A 23,550-nucleotide genomic window follows, 5' to 3' on the forward strand; every position below is an offset into this window, starting at 1 on the left:
TGGGCCGCCCTCAAAGTGAGGCCCGGCTGGGAGGAATACAGAGCTGGGCAGGCGATGGCGGGAGTGCAGGGGAGGAAACTGAGGCCAGAAGGGGCAGACCAGTCTAGAGCTGCAGGCTGGAAGCCCAGCGCTCGCTGCACTCCCTCGGGGTGGGGGCAAGCCAGGGGCCGCCGGGGTGTCTGGGGTCTTCAAGAGGAGGAGAAGGGGATCCCAGAGTGGAGCCCATCACGTCATAGGCCCGGGAGCCCTGTAAAGATTCACCCTCCCTTTCTGGTTCTGTCTACCCACCCAGCCTCTACAGAGACCGAGATGAGAGGAAGGGCCCACTGAAGGCCCCCAGCAGATAGCTGCGAGTGTAGGCGGACCCTCTTTGGACTCAGTTCATTTGAGGGATGACCTCCGGGCATGAGGTACCTCCTAGGGGAACCGGGAGGGAAGAGGGGTGTGTTCTTGAACCGCCAACCCCACCCCACTCCCAGACGCTCAGCTCTGCTTCTGATGACAAGACTTGCCCCTCTCCTTCAGGGCTTCCCCCTGGGCCCACCTGCCTATGGGAGAGCCCCCCTGGGGGGTGGGGAGTACAGCCCTCTCATGGGAGACCAGTAGAACACGTGTTCCTGAGAGGGGGAACTCAGCCATCCCTGCCATCTGCCCACCTGCCTTCAGCACCCTCCATGCTGGCCCTCAGGTGCCTCTGAGTGTCCTATACACACACCTGCCTCCCTGCCCCATCAAGGAACAGGCAGGGACTGATTCTCCCCTACCTAGCAGCCTGGGTTCCATGGGGACCCAGTGGTCACCCAGTGAGCATTGGACTACAACCAGCCATGCAGAACTGAGAGTGACAAGGGTTGGTTCCTTTTTTTCTCCCTCCAGCTCCTTGGGTGACAGGAAGGCCAGGCCACCAAGTCTGAACCCCCTGGGGGCCAGCGGTCCCAAGGGTCTCAGGTGCTTCCTCTTGTGCACCAATCCCCAGAATCCCTACCCCACCACCACCACCCTCTCAGACCAATCACAGACACTTTTTCAGCAGGGATCTCATAGCCCTCAGAATAGTTATTATTGACATGTTGGATATTATTAACCCATTTTACAGAGGAGGAAAATCAAGGCTCAGAGAAAGAGGGCCCTAAGGTCAGTGACAGAAGTGGGAGACAGACAAGAGGCATTCATCCCACACCCCACCCCTAAGATACATAGCCCACAGAGCAGTAATAATCTGCATCATCCTCAGGCTGCACGGGGCTGATGATCAGAATGCAGGCATTGTGGGCTGCATCTATGGCTGCTGAGAAGCGGTCAGGGATGTCTGGGGGGCGGTGGTGATCCTCCTCTGAACGGTAGTAAAGGAGATAACGGGGGGCACTTCCTGGCCGCTGCTGGTACCAAGACACGCCGTAGTCCTGGATGGTGGCATGGCGGGGGCTGAGCATGCAGGAGATTTGGGCCACTTGGCCGGGGAAGACCAACAATGCGTCTGGCTGGGTCAGGACTGGCTGGGAGACTGAGAAAGACAGATCTGCTCAGGTCTGGCCTGGGCCTCTTTTCTCCCACCCTGGCCTCCTGAAGGCTTGGTCAGACTCCTAAATGACCCCTGTTCCTAAAGGGCTCGTGGCCTGGTGCTGTGGGACTGGCACTGGATGGGGTACCAAATTGGCAACTCCTAAGTCCCCATTAGTGTCATGTTCCCAAGGATCTGTATTCGGTTGAGGGCCTCGAGTTTAAAAGGTGGGACTGGTGGCCTCTGGTTCCTTCTGTTGCCCACTCCTACCCCTTGCACTAAAGATCCCTATCCCCTTGGTCACACTGGTTCTTCCAAACCGTGGCTACAGACTAACCACCTCCAGGAAGTTTCCTGAGCTATACCACCCATCAGCTCAGCCTCAGGCAACTGGACACTGGGGACCTTGGATTTAGGTTGTTCCTGAGGCCCTATGAGGTAGGGATCAGTCCACACCGGCTTCTCCTGTGAAAAACTCTAAAGGTGACCAGTTCCAGTCCCATCTAAGACCCTAAAAAGTCCAAGTTCTAAAGGACCCTAGCGATCTAGTCAATCAGAAATGGAGAAGTGACTTGCCTCAGGTCTAAGGTAAAACCACTGGTAGCTCTCCTCCACCTCACTGCCCCTTCCAGAACCCTCCCATTACCCACATCAGTTTGCTTCCTTGGAGGGGCCTCTGGAGCCAGTGTTGTCCCCTACCCCACCCCCAGGTGAGCCAGGCCCAGGGAGAGCTCACCTGCCAGGAGGGTTCCAATCAGAAGGAGGGTTAGGCACCACCAGGCCATGGCCAGCAGCAGGGAGGCAGGCAGAAGCTGTTCTGTTGGTTGCTCCAGGTGCTTCAGGGAGGCTACTGGACCACGACAGGGCATGCAAATCAGCCCATTGATTGGTGGGGGGAGACAGTGGCTGGGGCCCATCTGCCAGGCCCCATCTTCCCAAATGTGAGAGTCCTGACCCCACAGGGCCTTCTGAGAATAGGAGCCTAGATCCACACATGCATTATAGCAGAGGGCTGCTTTTCTCTTGAGATATAACTCACATATGATAAAGTACACAACTCTTAAGGATGGCTCAATGATTTTATATATCAGATTATATATATGTACACACACATGCACACCTGCAACCTCTACCCAGGTCACAATTTAGAACACTTTCATCTCCCCAAAGCCTCCCTCATTCACCCCACCCCTCTCCACCCCCAAAGGTAACCATAATTCTGACTTCTATCACTTAGATTAGTTTTGCCTGCTGTAGAACTTCTTTTTATTTATTTGTTTTACTGATTGATTGATTTTAGGGGGGAGGGGAGAGAGAGAGAGACAGAAACATTGATTTGTTGTTCCACTTATTTATGCATTCATTGGTTGAACATTATATGTGCTCTGACCAGGGATCAAACCTGCAATCTTGGGGTATCGGTATGATGCTCTAACCAACTGAGCTACCTGGCCAGGGCTAGAACTCTAATATGAATGAAATTATACTGTGTCCTCTTTTGTTCCTACTTCTTTTGTTCAACATTATGGGCATCATCCAGAGTGTGCAGTGATATTTAACTCATTCTCATATCTCTGTGTAATCCATTAGTTTATCCATTCCCCTGTTATCAGACATTTATGTACTTTCCAGCCCTTGACCATTACAAATAAAACTGCTGTGAGTGATCCTGTCAGTGTCTTTGATGACCTGTGTTTTCATTTCTGCTGGACAGACACCCAGCACTAGAATTGCCTGGGGGTAGGGAATGTGTACATTTAACTGGAGTAAATACTGCCAGCGTTCCCACCATGCTTGGACTGATCTGCGCTCCCACTAGTGGATAAGAGACTTCACATCCTCATCAGCACTTGATGTGGTCAGTTACTTTAATTTGCCAGATAGAGGGGAGTTGACTTTCATTGGGATTCAGTTTCCTCATCTGAAAAATGAAGATAAGCATAGTGCTAGGCCAAGAGTTGTAAAATGCAAAGATAGGATTTATGTGCCCAGTGCCAGGCACAGTGCGTGTATTAATCATGCCTTTAGTTTCTGAGTTCTGATGCTTTGACATCTGGGGCCTCGCTGACCTTAGAGAACTGCCCCTCCCAGGGTTATCCAGCTCCTAGAGATACTTTCCAACTACAAACCAATCAATCCTGAGCCCACACTCCCAACCACCTCCTTTATTGGGCTCATACTGGGCCACTATCCTCCTACCCTAACTATCCAGATAGATACCAGACAATCAGGACTATCCCCTATGCCCCAGAGCCCACTGCAATTACTCCTGAGCCTGCTTCCCCTCCCTTGCCTGTTCCTACAATAAAGACTCCAGCCCACAGTTCCCCCCTCTCCCTGTGCCTCCTGATAACACTGGTGCTTCCCCATGTGACACCCACCCTGGAGACGTGGTGTACCCCCACCTCTTGGGAACTGTGAGTAACAAGCTGTCTTCTCAGTGGCAATTGTCTACTGATCTGTTGGCTTTACCAGATAAACTGCAACCGAGGTATGTGCCTCTAGCGGAAACCGAACCCGGGACTCTCTGCTCTGTGGACCGACGCTCTAACCGCTAAGCAAACGGCCAGGGCTTCAACTTTATTTTTATTGTTGACACTATTACAGATGTCTCCATCTCCCCCTCCTTTGCCTACCTCCACCCAGTTCCTGTCCCCCATTCCTTCTGGCCATCACCACACCATTGTCTGTGTCTATGGGTTATGCATATACTTTCTTTGGCTAGTCCCTATACCTTCTTTCATCCAGTCCCCCTCTCCCAGAACAAACTATTGATATATAGGACAACTTCAGTGAATCTAAAATGTGTAATGTTGAGAGAAAGAAGCCAGACTCAAAAGGTTCCATAATGTATGATTCCCTTATAGGACATTCTGGAAAACGCAGTGGTTGCCTGGGCCCGGAGTTGACAACAAAGGGGCATAAAGAAATTTTGGGCCCTGGCCGGTTTGGCTCAGAGGTTGGCTTGCAGTTCAGAGAGACTCAGGTTTAGTCTAGGGGCACGTAACTTGGTTGCAGTTTGTCCCCGGTCCTGGTTGGGTCATGTGGGTGGCAGCCACTCAATGTATCCCTTTCACATCGATATTTCTCTCTCTCTCTCTCCTTCCCACTCTATCTGAACAAAAGATGGAAAAATGTCCTCGGGTGAGGATAAAAAAAATAAATAAATAAAAGAAATTTTGGAAAGTGATGGAAATGTTCTGTATCCCAACTGTGGTGGTGGTTATATGAGATTTGCCAAAACTCAAAACACTAAAAAGGGTGAATTTTACTGTATGCAAATTTTACCTCAATAAACTTAACTTAAAAAAAAATAAGAAGAGTTGCCCTGGCTGGTTTGGCTCTGCAGTTAGAGCATCGGCCTGTGGTCCAGAGAGACCCGGGTTCGATTCCTGCTAAGGGCACGTACCTCAGTTGCAGTTTGTCCCCGGCCCTGGTTGGGTTGTGCGAGTGGTGGTCACTTGATGTGTCCCTTTCACATCGATGTTTCTCTCTCTTCCTCTCCCTCCCTCCCACTCTATCTAAACAAAAAATGAAAAAATGTCCTCTGGTGAGGATTAAATAAATAAATAATAACAGAAAAAAAGAGGGGAGACTGGGAATGAACAGGAAGGCAGAGGCAGAGGAAAGAATGTGAAATCAGGGAATGGGGCCTTGAGTTGGTGGGGAGCCTGCAAGGTTGGTGAGGACCCCATGCTTTGGCCAAGGCCCCTGGCCGGCTACTAGCTCACACTGGGGGTTTTCCCAGGGCCACTGCCCCACCCGCAGGAACATCCCCCACTTTCAGACTAGGAGCTAAGTTTCTACTGGTAGGAGAATGTGGTCTCTAGACATCCCTGGAAACCGAGGCTACAGGCCCTGCCCTAGCTCTGCTGGTCCTGTTACCTGGATACAGGGGAGAAGGCATTTCCTGCCTGGATGTTTTGGCAGCTACCACTGCCATGGAGATCAGCTTGGAAGCTGGGAGGGCCTCCGTCTCCTCCCGCTACTCTGACCAGCCAGCAGGAGGAAGAGGAGGCCAAGGGTCCTGGACTACTGCAAGGACCCAGTCCCAAAAATGGCCAAGTAGGGACGGACCTTGGCCAGGGTCCACCTGCCCATCACCCTCACACACATACATCTCCCAGCAGGGCCCGGACCCTGAATAGAACTCAGCCCCATTTCCTCCCTTACTTGGAAGTCGGGGTACCAAAGCCTCCACATCTTTCTCCTCTACCCTGCCGCCATGTTTATTACAGTGATGTTTGGAGGTAAGTAGGGTCCCCTGTCCCAGCAGATGGGTCAGGGAATGGTACACTCAGCTTGCTTCCCTCTGCCCTGGGGAGGAAGGGAGGCAGCGTGGGGACGGGGATGCTCGGTTTAGGGGAGTAGCTCTGTAAGGAAGCAGAACTAGTGCCTGGAGTGCGTCCCTGGAGGGGAAAACCCTGGCTGGGTACCAAGAAATTCACACAGCCCCTCTCCTAGAATATCTGCCGTGTTACCATGGAGGGTGTTTTTATTTTTATTTATTTAAAAACACATATATATTTGTTGATTTCAGGGAGAGGAAGGGAGAGAGATAGAAACAATGAGAGAGAAACAGATCAGCTGCCTCCTGCACGCCCCCTACTGGGTATCGAGCTTGCAACCTGTGCATGTGGCCTGACCAGGAATCGAACTAGTGACCTCCTGGTGCATAGGATGATGGTCAACCAACTGAGCCACACCAACTGGGCTGCAGGATGTTTTCTTTAGCACTTTCTTTTTTTTTTTTTTTATCCTCACCCAAGGATATTTTTCCATTTTTTGTACAGATAGAGTGGGAGGGAGAGTGAGAGAGAGAAACATCGATGTGAAGGGACACATCGAGTGGCTGCCACCCGCACGACCAACCAGGGCCGGGGACAAACTGCAACCGAAGTACGTGCCCTTAGCGGGAACCGAACCCGGGTCTCTCCGGACTGCAGGCCGACGCTCTAACCGCTGAGCCAAACTGGCCAGGGCTGCAGGATGTTTTTAAACTGCATGCCCTTGCCCAGCTGGACCAGCACCAATGCACTAACCACTGAGCCAAACCAGTCAGGGCTTACGTTATGCAAATTTTACCTCAATAAAATAACTTAAAAAAGAGATGGGAGAGGCAGAGGGTCCCAAATTGGGGGGAAATAGAGGGTCCCATTCATTCATCTCTGCCCCTCCTCCACAGCTGGCTGCTGGGAGCTGGTGAACCTGTGGTGCAGCCTGGTGACTCTCGCTGCTCACCTAAGGCAGAGGGGTCGGGTGCCTCCAGATGGTGAGGTGGCAAGGATGGGTGATGGGGTGGGGGCAGAGGGCTACAGGCATGGGTACCAGCCCTGCCCTGCCTCCCTCCCTGCCCTCCTAGCAACCATCGCTCTCCTGGCTGAGGATGGGCACCTGGTGAGCCTGGACAAAGACCTAGAGGAGGTGGCTCCCCAGACCCCTTCCACAGGTAGCTCCCTGCTACAAGAGCGTGGGACCTATATCCTCGTGCAGATCATCAGTAAGTGGGGCCCAAGACTTGCTCCCCTCTCCCCATAGTTATGTTGGTGTAAGAGGGGGGACAATAGTCCAGAGACCACCTAAGGCCCTACCCAGCTCCCCACTTTGGCCAGAAACTAGCCCTGACCCTTTTATCCAATGGCCTGTCCTGGCTCCAGGTTGAGCCAGCAAACAGGTCTAGAGTGAGAAGCAGGGGCCAGTCAGGAGTCATTCTTCCTCCCTCCACAGATGGGGAGGGTGGGGCCCCCACTCGCTATGAGTCCCTACTGGAAAACCTGGATGACCGGTGTCCAGAGCTGGCAAGTGAGTATCATGGTAGAGCCCTGGGGTGGGGAGGGAGCATCTTTTCACCAGACCCAACAGTCAGGGTTTCCTGGGCCTTCCAGAGGAGCTACGCCGGCTATCGGGCCTACCGCCAATGGGCAACAGCTGGAAGAGATGTACTGGCACTCGGTATGGCCACCAGGAGCAAGGTCCTCCTTCAAAGCCCCAAAGGTTGGGTTCCCGGCTGTCCAGGACCCATTATCTGGGGCCAGGAGCCAGGTAAGGAGGAGACATGGACACCTGGGGGGACATTCACACTCAGAGGTGGGACCCTTTCCCAGGAGACAGACACTTGTGTACTGAGAGGTGAGCAGGCTCCCCCCAACGTCAACCCCCATCTCTCACACACACATATACCCGAAAGATGGAACACACTATACCCAGAGACAGGTGCCCACCACCCCACTGGAGTGTAAGTGCCCAAGGGCAAGAACATCCTCAGTGCCCAGGACATGTGGCATAGGACCTGGCATTCAGTAGATGCTCTGAATTCTATGAAGGCAACAGCACAGCACGTGTGATGGTGGGGCTTGCACTAGGTTTACAGACCTGCTCCTCCATTCCAGCAGGCCCCATGACTGAGCACATCACAGCCTGGTGACCACGCTGGACTCAGTTCCAAGGGGGTTGGCTGAGATCTCTGCCTTGTGCAATCAGGCCCAAACAGATAGTGGCCTAGCAGCATTCCTCTTATAAAATCTGGAATTATTGTGTTGTATCAGCAAGAGGGGCAAGGTCACAGACAGGCTGTGATGCTACTAGGGACCCCTAAGATGTGGGTGCAGGAAGGGGATCTAGAGACAGACAGGAAAGGTGGAAGGGGCAGGCATCCCTGAGAGGAGAGACAACTGAGAATTCCAGCTCCCAGAATCAGATGCCCTTGAAGTCACCTGCTAATGCCTCAGCACCAGCTTTGACTGCCCAAGGCTTTGGGATTACAAAAGGGCTCCTTCCTTCCCACACAGGAAGCCAGCTTAAGGTGAATCATCGATATCACCTCTTCAACCGAGGTGCTCCCAGCAGACAGGCCAGTGAGAGAGCACACAGCAGGCTCTGGTCTAAAATAAACTCTTTTAATTGCACATTCATGTCTCTGGTTATTTTTGGGGTAAGAAACCCACAAAATCCCACCTACATGGGTACATTCTGGCATTGTAGTCTGGCTGTCAGTGAAGGGGTGGAGTTTAGTGCAGAGCTGACCCCGAATCTGCTCCAATCTGCACCAGTGTGCCCCAGTCTCTTCATGGCAGGGAGCTCAGACCTGTGGAGGGAGAGGTGGCACAGGCTGGTGGTCAACCCAAAGGTATAGGCAGAGGGGTTGTCCCTCCCAGCCCCTGCCTGGGATAGGGGCCACTTGCTCACCATGGTTGTACTTGCACTGCTTCAAGGCCTCGCTGAAGCCCTCGCACAGGGACAGGTCACTCTGAGTGGTGGAGCAGTCCAGGAACTGCTTGATCTCATAGGCGCAGGGTCCCAACTGCAGGGGTTGAGAGGCAGCGCGGGCAGGGGCCTGGGATGGCGCAGGAGGGAACAAGGTCAGTTAAAGGTTGGTACTGAGAAGTGGGTTCCAAATCTGGGTGTCACCTACCCATCCCCACAACCCCAATCTGGGTGTCCAAAGGGTCCAGGCAGGCTGAATGACCCAGGACCAGCAGACTCAGCTGCTCCATCTGTTAAACAGAGTGAGCCAGCCCCACAGTCCTCTCAAAGCCACTCAGCTGATGCTAGACAGCATCTTCCTGCTGCCTCATAATGGGCACGGAGAAGAATCTAGAAAAGCCCAGTGAGTGCTCTGGCCCAGTGAGTGCTCTGCTAGTACTCTTGGAGTATAAGCCCCACCCCCATAAGTTCTAGCAACTTCTTGGCTCAGCCACACTGATCCTCATGACCCCTGACCTGCCACTGAGTCTGCATTTGGCTCAGGACTGGGAGGATGCCCAGTGGGTGACAGGTCAGCAGAGAGCAGGCCCCAGACCCACGTCCCTTTGCCCTTGGACCTAGGGACCACGGTGCATGACATGGGAGCGGGGAGACAGGAGACTCAGGAACTTCCATCCCTCCCCTCTACTAGGGTAAGGTGACCTTAGGCCAATCTCTGAGCCCTAAGAGCCTGGGTTTCCCCATCTCTAAAGAGCTGGTTGGCATCTGTCCCTGAGAGTCTAGGGACCTTGGCCCAAGGGGAGGGCCTGGGAGAGCCTGCATGTGAGTGATAGTAGGGCAACAGCCAGTGAGAAATAGGACCCTGGTTGGGCAAAGTCCTGGGCCTGAGGCAGCTTAGGAAATGCCCGTACACAACTCGGTGGACGTTCTGGCTGGACTCCCTGTTCCATGGTCTTCAAAGAAGTCGGCCTCAGTTTCTCCGGAGCCCACTGCTTACCTGCTGAGCGGCAGGCTGGGCTGGCTCTGAGCTCCCCCCACTGAAGGCTCCAGTCAGGGCGCTGCCCACGACGTGTCCCACAGCCGAACCCACAGCTACCCCAGCGGCCGTGGACGCCATCTGAGCCATCAAGCCCGGCTGGCCCGACGGTGCAGGGGCTGGCGCGGCGGCCGAGGGGGGCGGGTGCGCGGGCGGGTGGGCAGAAGGTGCGGCAGGGCGGCTGCAGGGTAGGGGATCGCAGGGTTAATCCTGGCCGGACCCCAGGCCAGAGGTCCGAGGGGCCCGCAGCCCCTGGACATGCATGCCCCTTTACTCCTCCCGTAGGGTGGACGACCACCGTCTTAGACACGTGGTTGTGGCATTCACCTACCGCCCCAGCAACCGCTAAGATGGCGCAGTTGTCGCCAAGGTCACGCTGTCACGCCCTTGGAGGAGTACCCGCGCTTCCCAAGCCCTCTCCCCACGAGGCCCCTGTCCCGCTCACACCTGGCTGGCCGGGCGGCCATGCTGCGGCTCCCTCGGGGCATGGTCGCGGTGGTGGGTCTCTGTTGACACTGCAACAGTGGCGGCGATTCTGTCCCCGGGACCAACGCGGCACAGCTAGTCGCTGCGGAAGCAAGGGGCGGAGCCTCGGGGACACGCCCCCAGCAGGAGGGGCCGCGGGTGCCGCCGCACCTCACTCCCGCGTGTCCCTCGTACTTACCTATTTCAGTCTCCCCTTGTCTCGCTGGCCGTTTCAGCTGAAAACGTGGCCCCTGCCCGTCTGGTGTGGCTCAGTGGCTGAGACACATGACAACCCATGCACCAAGAGGTCCCTGGTTCGATTCCCGGTCGGGGCACCTGCCCAGGTGGTGGGCCCAATCCCCAGTGGGGGGCCAGCAGGAGGCGGCCAATCGAAGTTCTCTCTCATGGATGTTTCTATCTCTCTCCCTCTCCCTTCTTCTCTAAAAATCAATAAAGAAAAAAAATTAAAAACGTGGCCCCGAGCCCTTCTTGCGCTTGGCTCGAGCTACGTGGGCTCTGGGGATATGAGCCAATGTCGCAGAGCGAGGAGGATTTACGCAGGGCGACTACGGAGCGCGGGAGTGGAGTTGGGTGCTGTTCAATGCTCCAGGGCCGAGGAGAATGAGAGGCGACCGGTTGAGGCCCCCTAGGAGGTGGCACGAGGGGCCAGCCCGAGCTTCACTCTTCCCCCTCCTATCAGACAGGGTTGCGAACTACTGTGTGGTCTCAGGGTCTCCGGGGTGGGTTGGGGTGGGGGACTAGAGCTGCGAAGAGGTGCCCTGGGGAAGGCCTGGCGGGACCTGTCTCCAGAATCCCCGCCAGGGGGCGTCTGGAGCCTGCCTTCGACTCCTTCCTGGCCAAAAGGCGCTGCAGGCACCGGCAGCTTCGGAAGCAACGCCCCGGGTGCAATGAGGCCCCCAGCGTGGCCCTCCATCCGGCCTGACACCCCTGCCCCATGAAAACAGCGCCACACACTGACAACGTTTACGCCATATTCAAACAGCGTGCCCATCCCAAAGGCTGTGACCTGAGTGTCTAGAGGCGTTTGTACATGTTTGAATCCTTTAGCTTCCTGATTTTACCACCTTGGTTCTAGGCTGAGGGGAGGGCGGCAATGGGGATTTAGGACGCTTCCCAGCCCTTCAGGAACTCCAGGTTTTATGGTCTTTTCTGAGTGACTTCGCAGTGGTCATATTATTACCCTGGGGTTGGCTGACTTTTTTTTTTTTTTTTTTTTTTATCCTCACCCGAGGATATTTTTCCATTTTTTGTACAGGGAGAAAGAGAGGAAGGGAGAGAGAGAGAGAGAAACATCGATGTGAAGGAACACATTGAGTGGCTGCCACCCGCACGACCAACCAGGGCCGGGGACAAAGTGCAACCGAAGTACGTGCCCTTAGCGGGAACCGAACCCGGGTCTCTCCGGACCGCAGGCCGACGCTCCAACCGCTGAGCCAAACCGGCCAGGGCTTGGCTGACTTCTTTACTGCACCCACCATCACTCTCCCTTGTGCCATGGGAGGGGAAACTGAAACCCGGTGGCACAAAGATTGTGAGGAAGATGAAATCACCCAGTGCAAAAACATGAAGGAAGGTGTTGATTAAAGTGGAGAGGGGAGACCCCTCTGTGAGAAGGTGGGAGAGAGAAAGGAAAAGCAGGGAAGGGGGAAGGGGAAAGGGGCAAGGGACCATGCCTGGCATAGTCAGTTATGTGTGTGCAAAACATTTATAGGCTACATATACCTGCAAGTCATGTGCACTACTATGTTCTTTCCTCCCAGCCAGTCTGTGAAGCAGGGCCTTCCCCTAACCCTTGTCTGGGCCTGGGCCTCAGTTTTCTACTCTCTCAAGTGGGGGTGATCACTCACTTCAAGGTGAGGTAAGCATGTGAAGGGTAAACCATTTCCTCCTCATAGACATACCAGTCCTGGTCCAGCCTCTACTTCTTTGCTCATTCAGTCCCTGCCCACCTGTTTGCATTTGCCAAATGGGCTCATCCTTCTAGGCTTATCAGGGTCCTCCTCTGGCAAGAAGCCCCCAGTGACCAGCCCACCTTGCTGAGTGCATGGTTAGCTTGTAATCATGGCCCTCTACCCTGGGCCTGCATTACAGGTGGCTGTTACTTCAGCTCTCATGACTGGTGGACTGCAGGTTCCCCAAAGCACAGCCATGCAGCCCTGGAGGCAAATAAGACCACTTAATGAATGTTTTATTGAAATAATTATGTATTTTCATGTAAAGCAGAAAAAAATGTATAACTAGCTCATCAAATCCATGATTTCTTGACCAATATTGCTAAGAATGAGGCTGAAGTAGGCATTTCAATTTTTAAAAGTGAGTCACTTTACAGAAAAAGTTGCTAACAGTTTAGGCAGTAAAAATCACTGCTGTTAGTCATCTCCTTGCCCTCTAGGCATCTCCGTGGAGCCTTCCTGGAGAGCTGTGAAAGCTCCTGGGCTGGGACCAGGATGGAGGGTTGAATCAGCCTGATTGTTCTCTGTTCCCTCCCAGCCTCCCTCCCTTTTCTAGGAGTAGTCCACAGTAGTCTGCAAACCCTGTCTGATAAGAGGCCTAGGTTGGGTGCCCACAGCCTCACCTTGTAACACTCAGGACCCTGCCCACCAGGACAAAAGCCACTGCCTGCTTTTTGGCTCAGCAGTGTTATCAATGGTGGAGCAGATTGCCTGGTGAGAAGGCCTCTGGTCATCACAGGGAGTGTAAGAGACTGGAGGACACCTTCCAGCATGTTCACACCACCCCCTCCTCAGGTCTCAGGAGGTCCTGAGGAGCCTGTTGGTCCCTGATGAAGGGACAGCCTGAGCCCCCAGGGCCCCACTCTCCTCTGACAGCACCCTTGCTCCAGCTGACCAGCTAGAGAAACTCCGGATCACGCTCCATTGCCTGCTGGTATGGAAAACCCTGTTCTGGCCCTTCTCTCTTGGGACCTTAGTTTTCCCATTTATAAATTGTCTATGGCCCTGTTCCAAGCTGGGGCACTGGCCAGGCTGCTCCACATGCCTCAGTTTCCCCTGGGACACATTTTAAAATTTGTTTTCTCATAGGGGATAGAGTGCAATCTTCCAGATGGATCAGCAAGGCTCTGAGGAGTGAGAAAACTTGCCGGTGGGTACAATCACCTGTCACAGGTTAACAGGTCAGAGGCCAGGCCACCAGGGGATGCGCCTTCCAAAGATGGGAATAGGGGCTAGGAGGAGTGAAACCCAACTTCTCTCAGGCTCCCCACCGCACTTTGGGGAAACTGAGGCCCGAAACAGCACCAGCCGGCTAGGATCACCCAGCACCAGGCCTCACACCACAGGCTCGGCCCGCCTCTGCTTAGGACGGGGTCTCTGGGCCCCAGGTCCCTACCCAGCCAGCCCCTCCCTGTCCACCTCCCCCATCCTGGCGGCCGCCTCAAGGCCGGGAGAGTTTAGAACAAAAGGCGTGGGGGGCGGGGCGGGGGCGGGGCGGGGGCGGAGCAGAGGCTATAAGGGGCGGTGGCCCGGCGCGGCCCAGCAGGCCCAGCAGCCCTGGGGCGGATGGCTCGGGCCACTCGGCTCCCCGGTGCGGCACCGCGCGCCCTCCTGCTTCCTTTGCTGCTGCTGCTGCTGATGCTCTCGCTGCCGCCGCTGCTGGCCCGGGCCCTGCGGCCGCCGGTGAGTGCCAGAAACCGGCCGGTCGCTCCTCGCGGGCTGGGCCCAGAGGTTGAGCTGGACCCATGGGGACGCCCGAGGTACCCTGGAGCCGTCTGTTACCCAAAACGTCCTCTGGGTCCGTGGGCGTGATAGATAGTGAGCTTTCAGTCCCTGGCGGTGTACAAGTGGAGCCTGCACAGGGATCGTCCAGGCTAGCGCCGGCACTCGGCGCTAAACACACGCCCCCTCTCAGCGTGAGAACCCGCTCCTCGGTGCCCCAGCCGCAGATGTTACAGGGTGTGCTGAGGGAGGTAGCAGAGGGAGTGGTTACAGGGCCCTCTATCAGGGACAAAGCAGAGCAGGTCTCAGGCTGGTGTCAGCTTCCAGGTGTGTGGCCTTAATGAGCGCACCTCCAGGTGTGCAGTAGGCTGGAGGATTAAGGAAAAGCTGGGGAGGGCAGCAGCTGTGCTGGGGGAAATGGTGTCTGAGCCTGGAGGAGGCGCCAACACCTAGGCACCTGCAAGTGGCAAGTTTGGGAGGCCTGGAGCCAGGACAGCATGAGTGAGAGAGCTACAATGTGTGTGTATGACTGAAGACGTGAGAAGGAAGGGGGGCCAAGGGTGGAGAATTGAGAACTTCAGAGAGCAAGGGGGTAGGAAAGCAAGGGAAGGGAGAAGAATGTGTGATCTGAAGAGTAGAAGAGAGTCCATGTGAGAGCAGCAGAGTGAGAAGGGGAGGACCGGTCATGGGATGTGTGTGACAGTCTGCATGTGCCCAGAAAGCTGCATGCTCCCCTTGAGCTGCGGCTTCGAGGGACCAGTAACAGGGTGGCCAGGCAGGGCCTGGAGTCAGAGCCTGGGCAACTGCAGGCCCCTGGGCCCCTGGGAGTCCATCCCACCCCTGCTGGCTACTGAGGCATCCAGACAGCTCAGGCAGGTATGGAACCATTAGGAGGTGTGATAAGCAGGGGTGTGGGACTGGTCTGGTGAGGAGGGAGGCCTGACCAGGCTGGGCCCCTCTGTCCACCCCCCACCCACTGCTCTGCCCTGGCCAGCCTTACCCTCACTGGCTGTGGGAACAGGAGGATAGGACAGGTGGGGTATGGTGAGTGTGAGGTACCTCAGTCTGGAAGTCTTGCCTCTTCCCCAGCCTCTCCCAGTCCCCTAGATTTTGGGGCAGTTGGATATCACTGTGGGTAGCAGTTGAACCCACAGGTTTGCGAACTGGAGAGATCTGGGTTTGAACCATGTGAGCCTTCTTGTGCCTCAGAACCTCACTCTCTGTGTTATCAAGGGTGGGTGGGAGATAACAGTGCCCACTGCTGGGCAATGAGGATTAAAGGAGGTAATTTGAGGTGTGGTACAGCTGGGCACACTGGAGACATTCTGTCACCTGTAGCTGACACTTTGATGCTTATGCAGGGTCAGTTGGGGCTGGGTCTGAGCTGGGCTATTGTCTGTCACTCTGCAGCTATGCAGAGAGCATTTGGGGTCGCCTCTGATGTGTTTATCCCCAGGCTGCTGTTAGCAGGGCCAGGAAAGCTCTGTAAATATTTATCCATCCCAGTTCAGCAGCTTTCAGGGTTGATGAAAGTCCTGCAGCTGCAGCCCCTGGGACCAGCAGGGGAGGGGATGGGAAGGGGAAGATTAGGCCACAGAGTTGGGGAGAATGTGGTCTTGCCTGCCAGCTGGCTGTGTGACTTGACCAGGTTGCTTGACCTCTCTGAACCTCAGAGGGGCTTGATGCTAAATAGAATGGCATGATGATGCTCTCATGTCTTCCTCACAGCCTCCTGACAGGGTTACCTCCTGCCAAGAGCAGAAGGCATAGATATGATTAATTGTCCCTACTGGACCAATAGCAAACTGAGGCCCAGAGAGGGACACAGCTAGCCTGGTTTTACCCAGTAGTCTTCTAGTCTAAGGTCCTCCTTTATCTCCCCTTTACCGGATGCCTCCCATTTTCTTGATTGGAAGTTGTCCCAGGGGCTGACCTTGAACCTGGAGCTCAGCCAAGAGACTGAGTCAGCCGAGAAATTCCTCGAGGGTGTTTGAGGCTGTGGTTTAGTGCCTGCCAGAGGAGGACAGGGTGAGCGAGCTGGACAGTCACCACACAAGGGAGGATACTGGCCCAGGAGGAGGGAGGGCACCAGAAGAGAAACTTCTCAGCAATGTGGGTTTTGGAGATAGGCCAAGAACTAAAGGGATGTGAGGAGAGCTCTGGGTAGGGAAGCATGAGCCCTGGGTCTAGGACCAGCTCTTGCCCCACTTGCTGTGTGGCCCTGGGTAAAGTCATTGCCCTCTATGGGCTCTAGGAAATGCCTGCTCCCTGACCCCCAGAGCTGTAGATAAGGCCAGGTGTGGTCTGCCCACCACCCACCTCACTGAATCCCGGCAGCTTTGGGAGGACCAGTGTGCCCATCCTAGGAATCAGCAGGCTGCCTCGTGCCAGGCCTTATTGCTAGGCCACCTGGCCCCAGGCCAGGAAGGACACAGAAAGAGGAAGTGTGGGAGGTCAGTGGGGCAAGGAGCATGTGTCCCATTCCTTAATGAGGAAACAGAGGCCAAGAGCCATTGAATGATGGGCTCCTCCCAAAAGATCTCACTGGCTGGAGCCTTCATTTTGGTGCCTTCTGCCTATTCTCTCTCCAAGACCAATGAACATGACACAGACAGGGAGCAAGAGGTTTTGGCCCTGCATAAGTCACTCTTCTCTGGATTTGCAGGCTCCCTTCTGGCTGCAACTCCTGTTTTATGATTTTAAGTCTGGAGACTTTTGGGGAGTTGGATGCCATGGGGGTGGTGGGAGCTCTAGGGAATTTGGTGAGAGCAGATTCCCAGGTGTGGAGCAGGAGGGTTCACAGGGGCAAGGAGCAGGGCCAGGGAAGAGGCTCTGCCAGATGCCGCAGCAGGCGTTACAGAAGGAGGGAATTTGGCTCTTTGCCATGGCACTATCACCATTTGATAGGTGGGGAAATCAAGGCTAAGAGAAGACTGTGACTTGCCCAGGTTCACTCTGTCCAGAGGTGCCATGGCATAGAACTGGGCCTTCTGAATCTCAGTCTATGGCTCTTTCTGCTGCACTGAGAGTGCCATGATCCAGGTCTCTGGGGGTGGATTTGGTGCCTTGTAGGGGCAGGAGAGAAAGGGACAGTGTGTGTGTCCATTACCCACCCTCCCTCCATAGTTGGCTGCTCCAGACCTCACTGGGAGCAAAGGAGAGGAGGGATTTCTGCCCAGGGACATAGGCAGAGCTGGCAGACTGGGCTCTGGGCTGTTTGGGACTCCCAGGGGATGGAATGGCCATACCCTTCCCGGAGAGGGTCCTCTTATCTCTGCCAGGGTTGGGAAAGGAAACTGTATCCTGGAGGTCAAGGGGGCAGGGTGAGGAGGGGAGGGGGCAAGCCCTCATGGTTGGTCACACAGACCCGAGGTCTATAGCTTCAGTGTAAGACCTTGCATATGTATCATCCCCACCGTATGGGAGGAGGTTCAATGAGCCTGCCTGCAAAGTGCCTGAGAAGTAGTAGGTGCTTAATAATTTCCCATTCCTTCTATTCTTCACCAAGGTGAGGCCAGCCTGGGTCCCTCCTCCAGGAGAGGGTGACTCCAGCACAAAGAGCATAGCAGAGGCAGCAGGTAGGGTGGGCTGTGAGCACAGACAGCCTGCCATCTGCCAGATATTACCTGGGAACATTGCTTAACTTCTTTGGGCTCCATTTCCTCATCTGAGACATGGGCATCATGAAGGTAGAGTTGGTGAGACGTCCCATCAGGGCCTAAGAGCATGTCCATGGAGCTGTTGGCAGATGAACTGCAATAGTGATAAATACTTAATAGCAGTAAACCCAGTGTTGGCTGGAACCCACAACCCAGTGAGGCTGGGCTCTGCCAGGTAACCAACCATTTGATAAACAAGCTCAAACCAAGGGAAAGCTGGTTCCGGGCCCCACCCACCAAGTAGTTCCATAGCCACCTAGGGGTCAGAAGCTCCAGTTGTTCAGGGTATAATACCCTTTGTAGTAGGGTATTCTTGGGGGTTGAGTTATTGGTGGCTCCCTAATCGGAAGCTTGAAGGAGGGGGCTGGGACATTGATCAGAAGCCTGGGGCCTGGGAGAATTGCCAGATGCCAAGGTTGAGGGTGGGGCCTGGGTGGCCTGGCTCTCTCCCCAGATATGGCTGTGGGTCAGCCTCAGCTGCTCAGACCAGACAGGTGCTGAGTATCTCAACGAACAGCACCACTCTATGCCTCTCCTCCAGCTTTGCACAGTGTCCACAGCTAGGCCTTTGCCTCTGGCCTGGGTCATCAGAGTCCTCATTGGCCCTGCCATGTCATTGGAGGATGACTTCGCAAGGTCTCCCAACCTCTCTGGGCTTTTGCTTTTTTCATGCACTAGAACTGTAACCTCCACCTTGGGACTTGTGGAGGGTGACAGCTCCAGGTCAGAATCACCTGGGGCTGTGGTGGGGCTAGGTGGCTGGTAACTGTCTGCTCCCCCACACACTCAGGCATGGAGGGGGCAGGCAGACCACATCTAGCCCTCCCGTGCACCCAGCCCTGGTGAGGTATGAGCAAAACTGCCCTTAGAAATAAGACCTCACTTTCAAGTGTCCTTACTGGGTACCTGGCTCCAGGCCAATGCTTTAAATGCATTGTCTTGGCTCATCCTCAGATCAACACTATGGAGAGGCAGCATCCCCATTTGTCAGGTAAGCAAATCGAGGCAGAGCTGCAGCCTCTGCACAGTGAAGATTGTTTGAGGTGGGTGTCCTGGGCAGGAGTAGCTTACATGACTTGGGAGCTGGGAGGGGCAGGGAGGGGACTTGGGAAGAAAGGGAGGTGGGAGGTATTTGCTGGGGGAGGGGCCAGTGGGAGAAGCAGGAGGCTCTGCCTGTCCTTTTCTGAGTGTGTGTGGAGAGTACAGTCTGTGTCCCCACTCAGACCTCACCAGCTCAAATGGCCTGAGTAGGTGACAGTCAGCTCTGGGTCCTTCCAGGAGGGAGTGGCAGGCAGTAGGAGGTCTTGGAACAGGTCATCAGAAAATTAGTCAGCTCATGCCAAAGGGCCTGCAGTATGACAGCGAGCACGCCTTCTCTTGCCCTTGGCTTGCCCAGTGACACAGTGGGCTGAGGCTGAGTATGGGTATGCTGACAGCCCACACCTCACCCAGTGGGCAGTGAGGACTCCCCATCTTCTCTCCTGCCCAGGACCCCCACCACCGCCACCTGATGAGGAGGGGGCCACAGCCCTGGCATGAAGCTCCTCCAAGCAGCCTGGCACCTCCCCCTGCTCTGCAGGAAGCTCCTCAGCCTTCCAGGGGCCCCAGACCTCCCCGCTGTGGCGTACCTGACCCACCTGATGGGCTGAGTGCCCGGAACCGACAAAAGCGGTTTGTGCTGTCGGGTGGGCGCTGGGAGAAGACTGACCTCACCTACAGGTAGGACCCTCAGCCATGAACAGACTCTAGACCCCTGTGTATCTGTGTATACACCTGCCACCCCCATACCTGCTTCTCGAGACACATGCCAGGGCTACATCTCCATGGTTAAGAGAACTGTGAGTCCACCGACCTCTGAGCCATCCATGGACCAACATCTGTGAACCCTAACTTAGATGCACACACAGAGAGCACCTCTCCACAAATATGCCTTCCCATGGCAGAGGGACAGTGCCTCTGTCAGCCTATGCTGGTCGCCCTGTAGACATGCTGGGGTGCAGCTGTCAGTCCCACAGGCAGTCTCTATAGGGACCTACTAAAGGCCAGGCTCTGGTACTCCATGGTGAATGAGGCAGCCATAATCTGTCCTCTTGAGGAGCTGGGCATTAAACTTGTCATTGTTCAGCTCTTGCATCATAATTCAGGATCCATGCAGGTGGGAAACAGTGGTGAGGGGACAGGTAATAGCTCAGGTGACCTGAGGCCCCTGGGAGTGATACAGAAGCTGAAACTTACACATCGTGCAGGTGGGGACTTGGTTTAGGAGAGAAGGCACATGAAGACCACTGTGGTATAACACGATATTGGAGCTAAGACTGCTGGGGGCCTCAGAAATGTCCTGGGTGGGAACGGGGGACTGAGAGGGGCCAGGTCAAAGGGTCAATGTCTCCCCACAGTCAGCAGTACAGTCAGGTCTACAAGGTGGGTCTTGGGGCTTCTAGTCCTGTGTTCTTCCCACTGAAAGCAGACACCTGTGTGCACATAAGGACACAAACCCACACAAAAATGTGCCCATGTGGCAGAGAGATCCATGCATCACACCTGAGGCTCACCTGGACTGTGCCCTGCATGCATGCACCCCCCATCCAGGGGCAATTCCTGGCCCAACAACCATCAGGGGCTGACCATACAGTGAGTGAGGCACAGGCCCCTTCTTCTCCCCTCAGGATCCTTCGATTCCCGTGGCAGCTGTTGCGGGAGCAGGTGCGGCAGACTATGGCAGAAGCCCTACAGGTGTGGAGCGAGGTGACACCACTAACCTTTACTGAAGTGTATGAGGGCGACGCTGACATTATGATCGACTTCACCAGGTGAACTGGTGGCCTGGAACCCCTGTGAGAACAACCCCAGCTGTCAACAGTTGCTGACTCTGCCCCTACTCACCTGCAGGTACTCGCATGGGGACGACCTGCCATTTGATGGACCTGGGGGCATCCTGGCCCATGCCTTCTTCCCAAAGACTCAACGAGAAGGGGATGTCCACTTCGACTATGATGAGACCTGGACTATTGGGGACAATCAGGGTATGGGCTGGGGACCCATTTTCCAGACTGGGCAACTGAAGATCATAGAGACCCCTGAGCTGGGGTCTGGAGCTTGGGTATCTTGCTGCAGATGGCTGGGGGATTGCTGGGCTATTTCCCTTTTCCAGGCACAGACCTCCTGCAGGTGGCAGCCCACGAATTTGGCCATATGCTCGGGTTACAGCATACGACGGCTGCTAAGGCCCTTATGTCCCCTTTCTACACCTTCCACTACCCGCCGACCCTCAGTCCAGATGACCGCAGCGGCATCCAGCACCTATATGGCCAGCCCCGGCCAGCCCCCACCTCTAGGCCTCCAGCTCTGGGCCCCCAGGCTGGGGTGGACACCAACGAGATTGCACTACCGGAGGTGAGGTGCAGGAGGGTGGGAAGACAGGACATGAGGCCCTGCCCCAGCTCTTCCAACCCTACTGGCCCCTATGGCTCCAATGTGGGCTCCTCCTGGCTCTTCCACCCCACCCCCAGCCAGAAGTCCCACCTGATGCCTGCGAGGTCTCCTTTGACGCGGTATCCACTATCCGTGGCGAGCTCTTCTTCTTCAAGGCAGGCTTTGTGTGGCGGCTGCGTGGGGGCCAGCTGCAGCCTGGCTACCCCGCACTCGCCTCTCGCCACTGGCAGGGACTGCCCAGCCCCGTGGATGCAGCCTTTGAGGATGCTCAGGGCCACATCTGGTTCTTCCAGGGTGAGTGGGGGCTGGGAGCCACACTCAGGAGATTTCTAGGAGCCAGGAGGCAATGGCCAAGGGTAGGGGCAGGCAGATACATATGATGGGCAGGTAGAGGGTGCCCTGAATCCTCAGGTTCCAAGAAGAGCAAGGCTCATTGCTCTGGGCACAGCTGGGAGATTCCCGGAGGCTGTGGCTCCTGAGGTGGAGTAGAATAGAAGGTATCACACAGTGGCTTGTAGCTCAGAGGCAGTGAAACGACTCACCTGAGGCACAGTTTGGAAAAGGTAATGCAGGGAATTGATCTAGGTCTAGTGACCCTAGAGCCTGTGCTGTTAACTTTCAATTGGCAAAGAGGAGAGCCTGGAGCATTCCAGGTAGCAGGGACTTCATAAAGGCCAGGACCTGCTGTGACAGAGCTAAGGTCCAAGAGGCGGTGAGCAGTCAAATACCAGGGGAAGGAACGGGAGCCCAGGCGCCTCTCTGCTGCTTAGAATAACTTTCCCACGTGGTACTTCCCAGAGCCTGCACCACCCCAGCTTATTCCTGCTGGCTCCAACTTCCCCTGGACTGATGATACCAAGCAGAACAATGAAACTTAGGCTGGGAAAGTCTGTGGTGGTGGTGGCAGCTGGGCAGGTCCAGAATTAGCTACGTGTGGCAGTTGCACAGCTCCATTGCAGCCTTCCCTCTCTGCAGGGGCTCAGTATTGGATGTATGATGGTGAGAAGCCAATTCTAGGCCCTGCACCCCTCTCTGAGCTGGGCCTGCTGGAGTCCCCGATCCACGCAGCCTTGGTCTGGGGCCCTGAGAAGAACAAGATCTACTTCTTCCGAGATGGAGACTACTGGCGCTTCCACCCCAGCACCCGCCGTGTGGACAACCCCGTGCCCCGCCGGGCCACCGATTGGCGAGGAATACCCTCTGAGATCGATGCTGCCTTCCAGGATGCTGATGGTGTGTTGGGGATGGGATGGCTGGTGGAAGTAAAGCAGCAGCTGTATCTCCCACCCTGTGGTGGCTGGGCATCAGCTTTTCATCACAGGTCCTTTGTCCAGCACCCTCCCCAGCAAGCCCCCTCCTCGTGCCAGGGCAGTGCTACAGCCCTGTGTTGCAGATAAGATTGAGAGACAGAGAGATGAATGGACTTGCCCAAGTTTCTTGGTCATGGCTGGTAATAATAACCACTGCACACTAAGGGCTGACAATGCTCCAGGCACTTAAGCTCCCTAAATGTCTCATTCAATTCTCAGGTATTGCACATGTTAGGAACCCAGTTTCCAGAAGAACAGGTTCAGGTGATGAGGTTCCCTAACTGGGGCCACTCAGGTGGACTGTGAGCAGCAAGGACCACCACCCAGACAGTCCCTGCTCCTAACAATTGAACCACTTGCAATCTCCAAGAACTAGATTGGGGATGTACAGTCCAGTGCTCTCTCTTGTGCCCATTGCTTACTTCTGTGTTCTCCCACAGTAGGACTTGTTGGGAGAGCTGTCCTGCAGTGGCCTTGGGCTCTGGGGCTCCAGGTTGCCTGTGTCACCCACATGACTTAAGATACTCATATGTACCTGACTGGTGGGTGCAGAGTAGAGTGATGTGGGGGGAGGACAGTGAAGGTAGCAGGACTTGCTCTCCTGACAGGTGGGAGTTGGGCCTTTGAAGCTCCCAGCATCTGTCAGGGTGGGTGGTAGCCCAAACCAGACTCTTAGGCTGAAGGGTTCCCCCAAGGGAAAGGGGGTTCTGGAGGCCTGTAGGTTTCAAGGAACTCAGCAGTGGCTAAGGCCTGCCCACTTAGACCTCCCCCTGTGCCCACCCCTTGGCACAGCCTGATAGTAGGTGTGAGGCCGTGTCCACCCGCCCAGGCCTAACCCTCTTCTCTCCTCAGGTTACGCCTATTTCCTGCGTGGCCGCCTCTACTGGAAGTTTGACCCTGTGAAGGTGAAGGCCCTGGAGGGCTTTCCCCGTCTTGTGGGCCCCGACTTCTTCAGCTGTAAAGAACCTGCCAACACTTTCCACTAACCATGGCTTGGATGCTCTCAGGGCCCCTGACCCCTGCCAGGCCACAGACACCACCTAGAAACCCATGGCCATCTTTGTGGCTGTGGGCACCAGGCATGGGACAGAGCCTGTGTCTCCTCAGGGGGGAGGGGTCCTACCACCATGACAACTGCAGGGAGGGCCACGCAGGTCGTGGTCACCTGCCACTAACTGTCTCAGACTAGGCAGGGAGGCTTTGGCATTAGGGTGGGGGGTGGTCTTGGGTCTGCTCTACCCGACCTGTG

General features: G+C 55.4%; 4 protein-coding genes across 4 annotated transcripts; 2 read left to right on the forward strand and 2 right to left on the reverse strand.

The window, feature by feature from the left end:
* Positions 1 to 1,052: 1,052 nt before the first annotated feature.
* VPREB3 (V-set pre-B cell surrogate light chain 3) lies at positions 1,053 to 2,432 on the reverse strand. The gene is given in 4 exon segments (XM_036277157.1): positions 1,053 to 1,504; positions 2,238 to 2,341; positions 2,343 to 2,395; positions 2,397 to 2,432. Coding segments are annotated over 4 exon segments (510 nt in total). The 3' UTR covers positions 1,053 to 1,187.
* A 3,294-nt stretch (positions 2,433 to 5,726) lies between these two features.
* On the forward strand, positions 5,727 to 8,003 carry CUNH22orf15 (chromosome unknown C22orf15 homolog). The gene is made up of 6 exons (XM_036277276.1): positions 5,727 to 5,751; positions 6,687 to 6,773; positions 6,864 to 7,001; positions 7,229 to 7,303; positions 7,387 to 7,543; positions 7,982 to 8,003. The coding sequence occupies exons 1-6, from the start codon at positions 5,727 to 5,729 to the stop codon at positions 8,001 to 8,003; spliced, it is 504 nt and encodes a 167-aa protein (XP_036133169.1).
* A 373-nt stretch (positions 8,004 to 8,376) lies between these two features.
* Positions 8,377 to 10,313, reverse strand: CHCHD10 (coiled-coil-helix-coiled-coil-helix domain containing 10). The gene is made up of 4 exons (XM_036276954.1): positions 10,188 to 10,313; positions 9,702 to 9,921; positions 8,687 to 8,834; positions 8,377 to 8,585 (listed from the first exon to the last, which is right to left on the reverse strand). Exons 1-4 carry the CDS (start codon positions 10,226 to 10,228, stop codon positions 8,566 to 8,568), a joined length of 429 nt encoding a protein of 142 aa, XP_036132847.1. The 5' UTR covers positions 10,229 to 10,313; the 3' UTR covers positions 8,377 to 8,565.
* Positions 10,314 to 13,744: 3,431 nt separating this feature from the next.
* MMP11 (matrix metallopeptidase 11) lies at positions 13,745 to 23,287 on the forward strand. Its single transcript, XM_036277277.1, has 8 exons — positions 13,745 to 13,861; positions 19,049 to 19,278; positions 20,226 to 20,369; positions 20,449 to 20,582; positions 20,711 to 20,952; positions 21,069 to 21,285; positions 21,967 to 22,224; positions 23,154 to 23,287. Exons 1-8 carry the CDS (start codon positions 13,745 to 13,747, stop codon positions 23,285 to 23,287), a joined length of 1,476 nt encoding a protein of 491 aa, XP_036133170.1.
* The last annotated feature ends 263 nt before the right edge of the window (positions 23,288 to 23,550 follow it).

This window comes from Molossus molossus, unplaced genomic scaffold (assembly GCF_014108415.1).
Source record: "Molossus molossus isolate mMolMol1 unplaced genomic scaffold, mMolMol1.p scaffold_m16_p_22, whole genome shotgun sequence".
In the NCBI taxonomy this organism is placed as follows: Eukaryota; Metazoa; Chordata; class Mammalia; order Chiroptera; family Molossidae; genus Molossus; species Molossus molossus.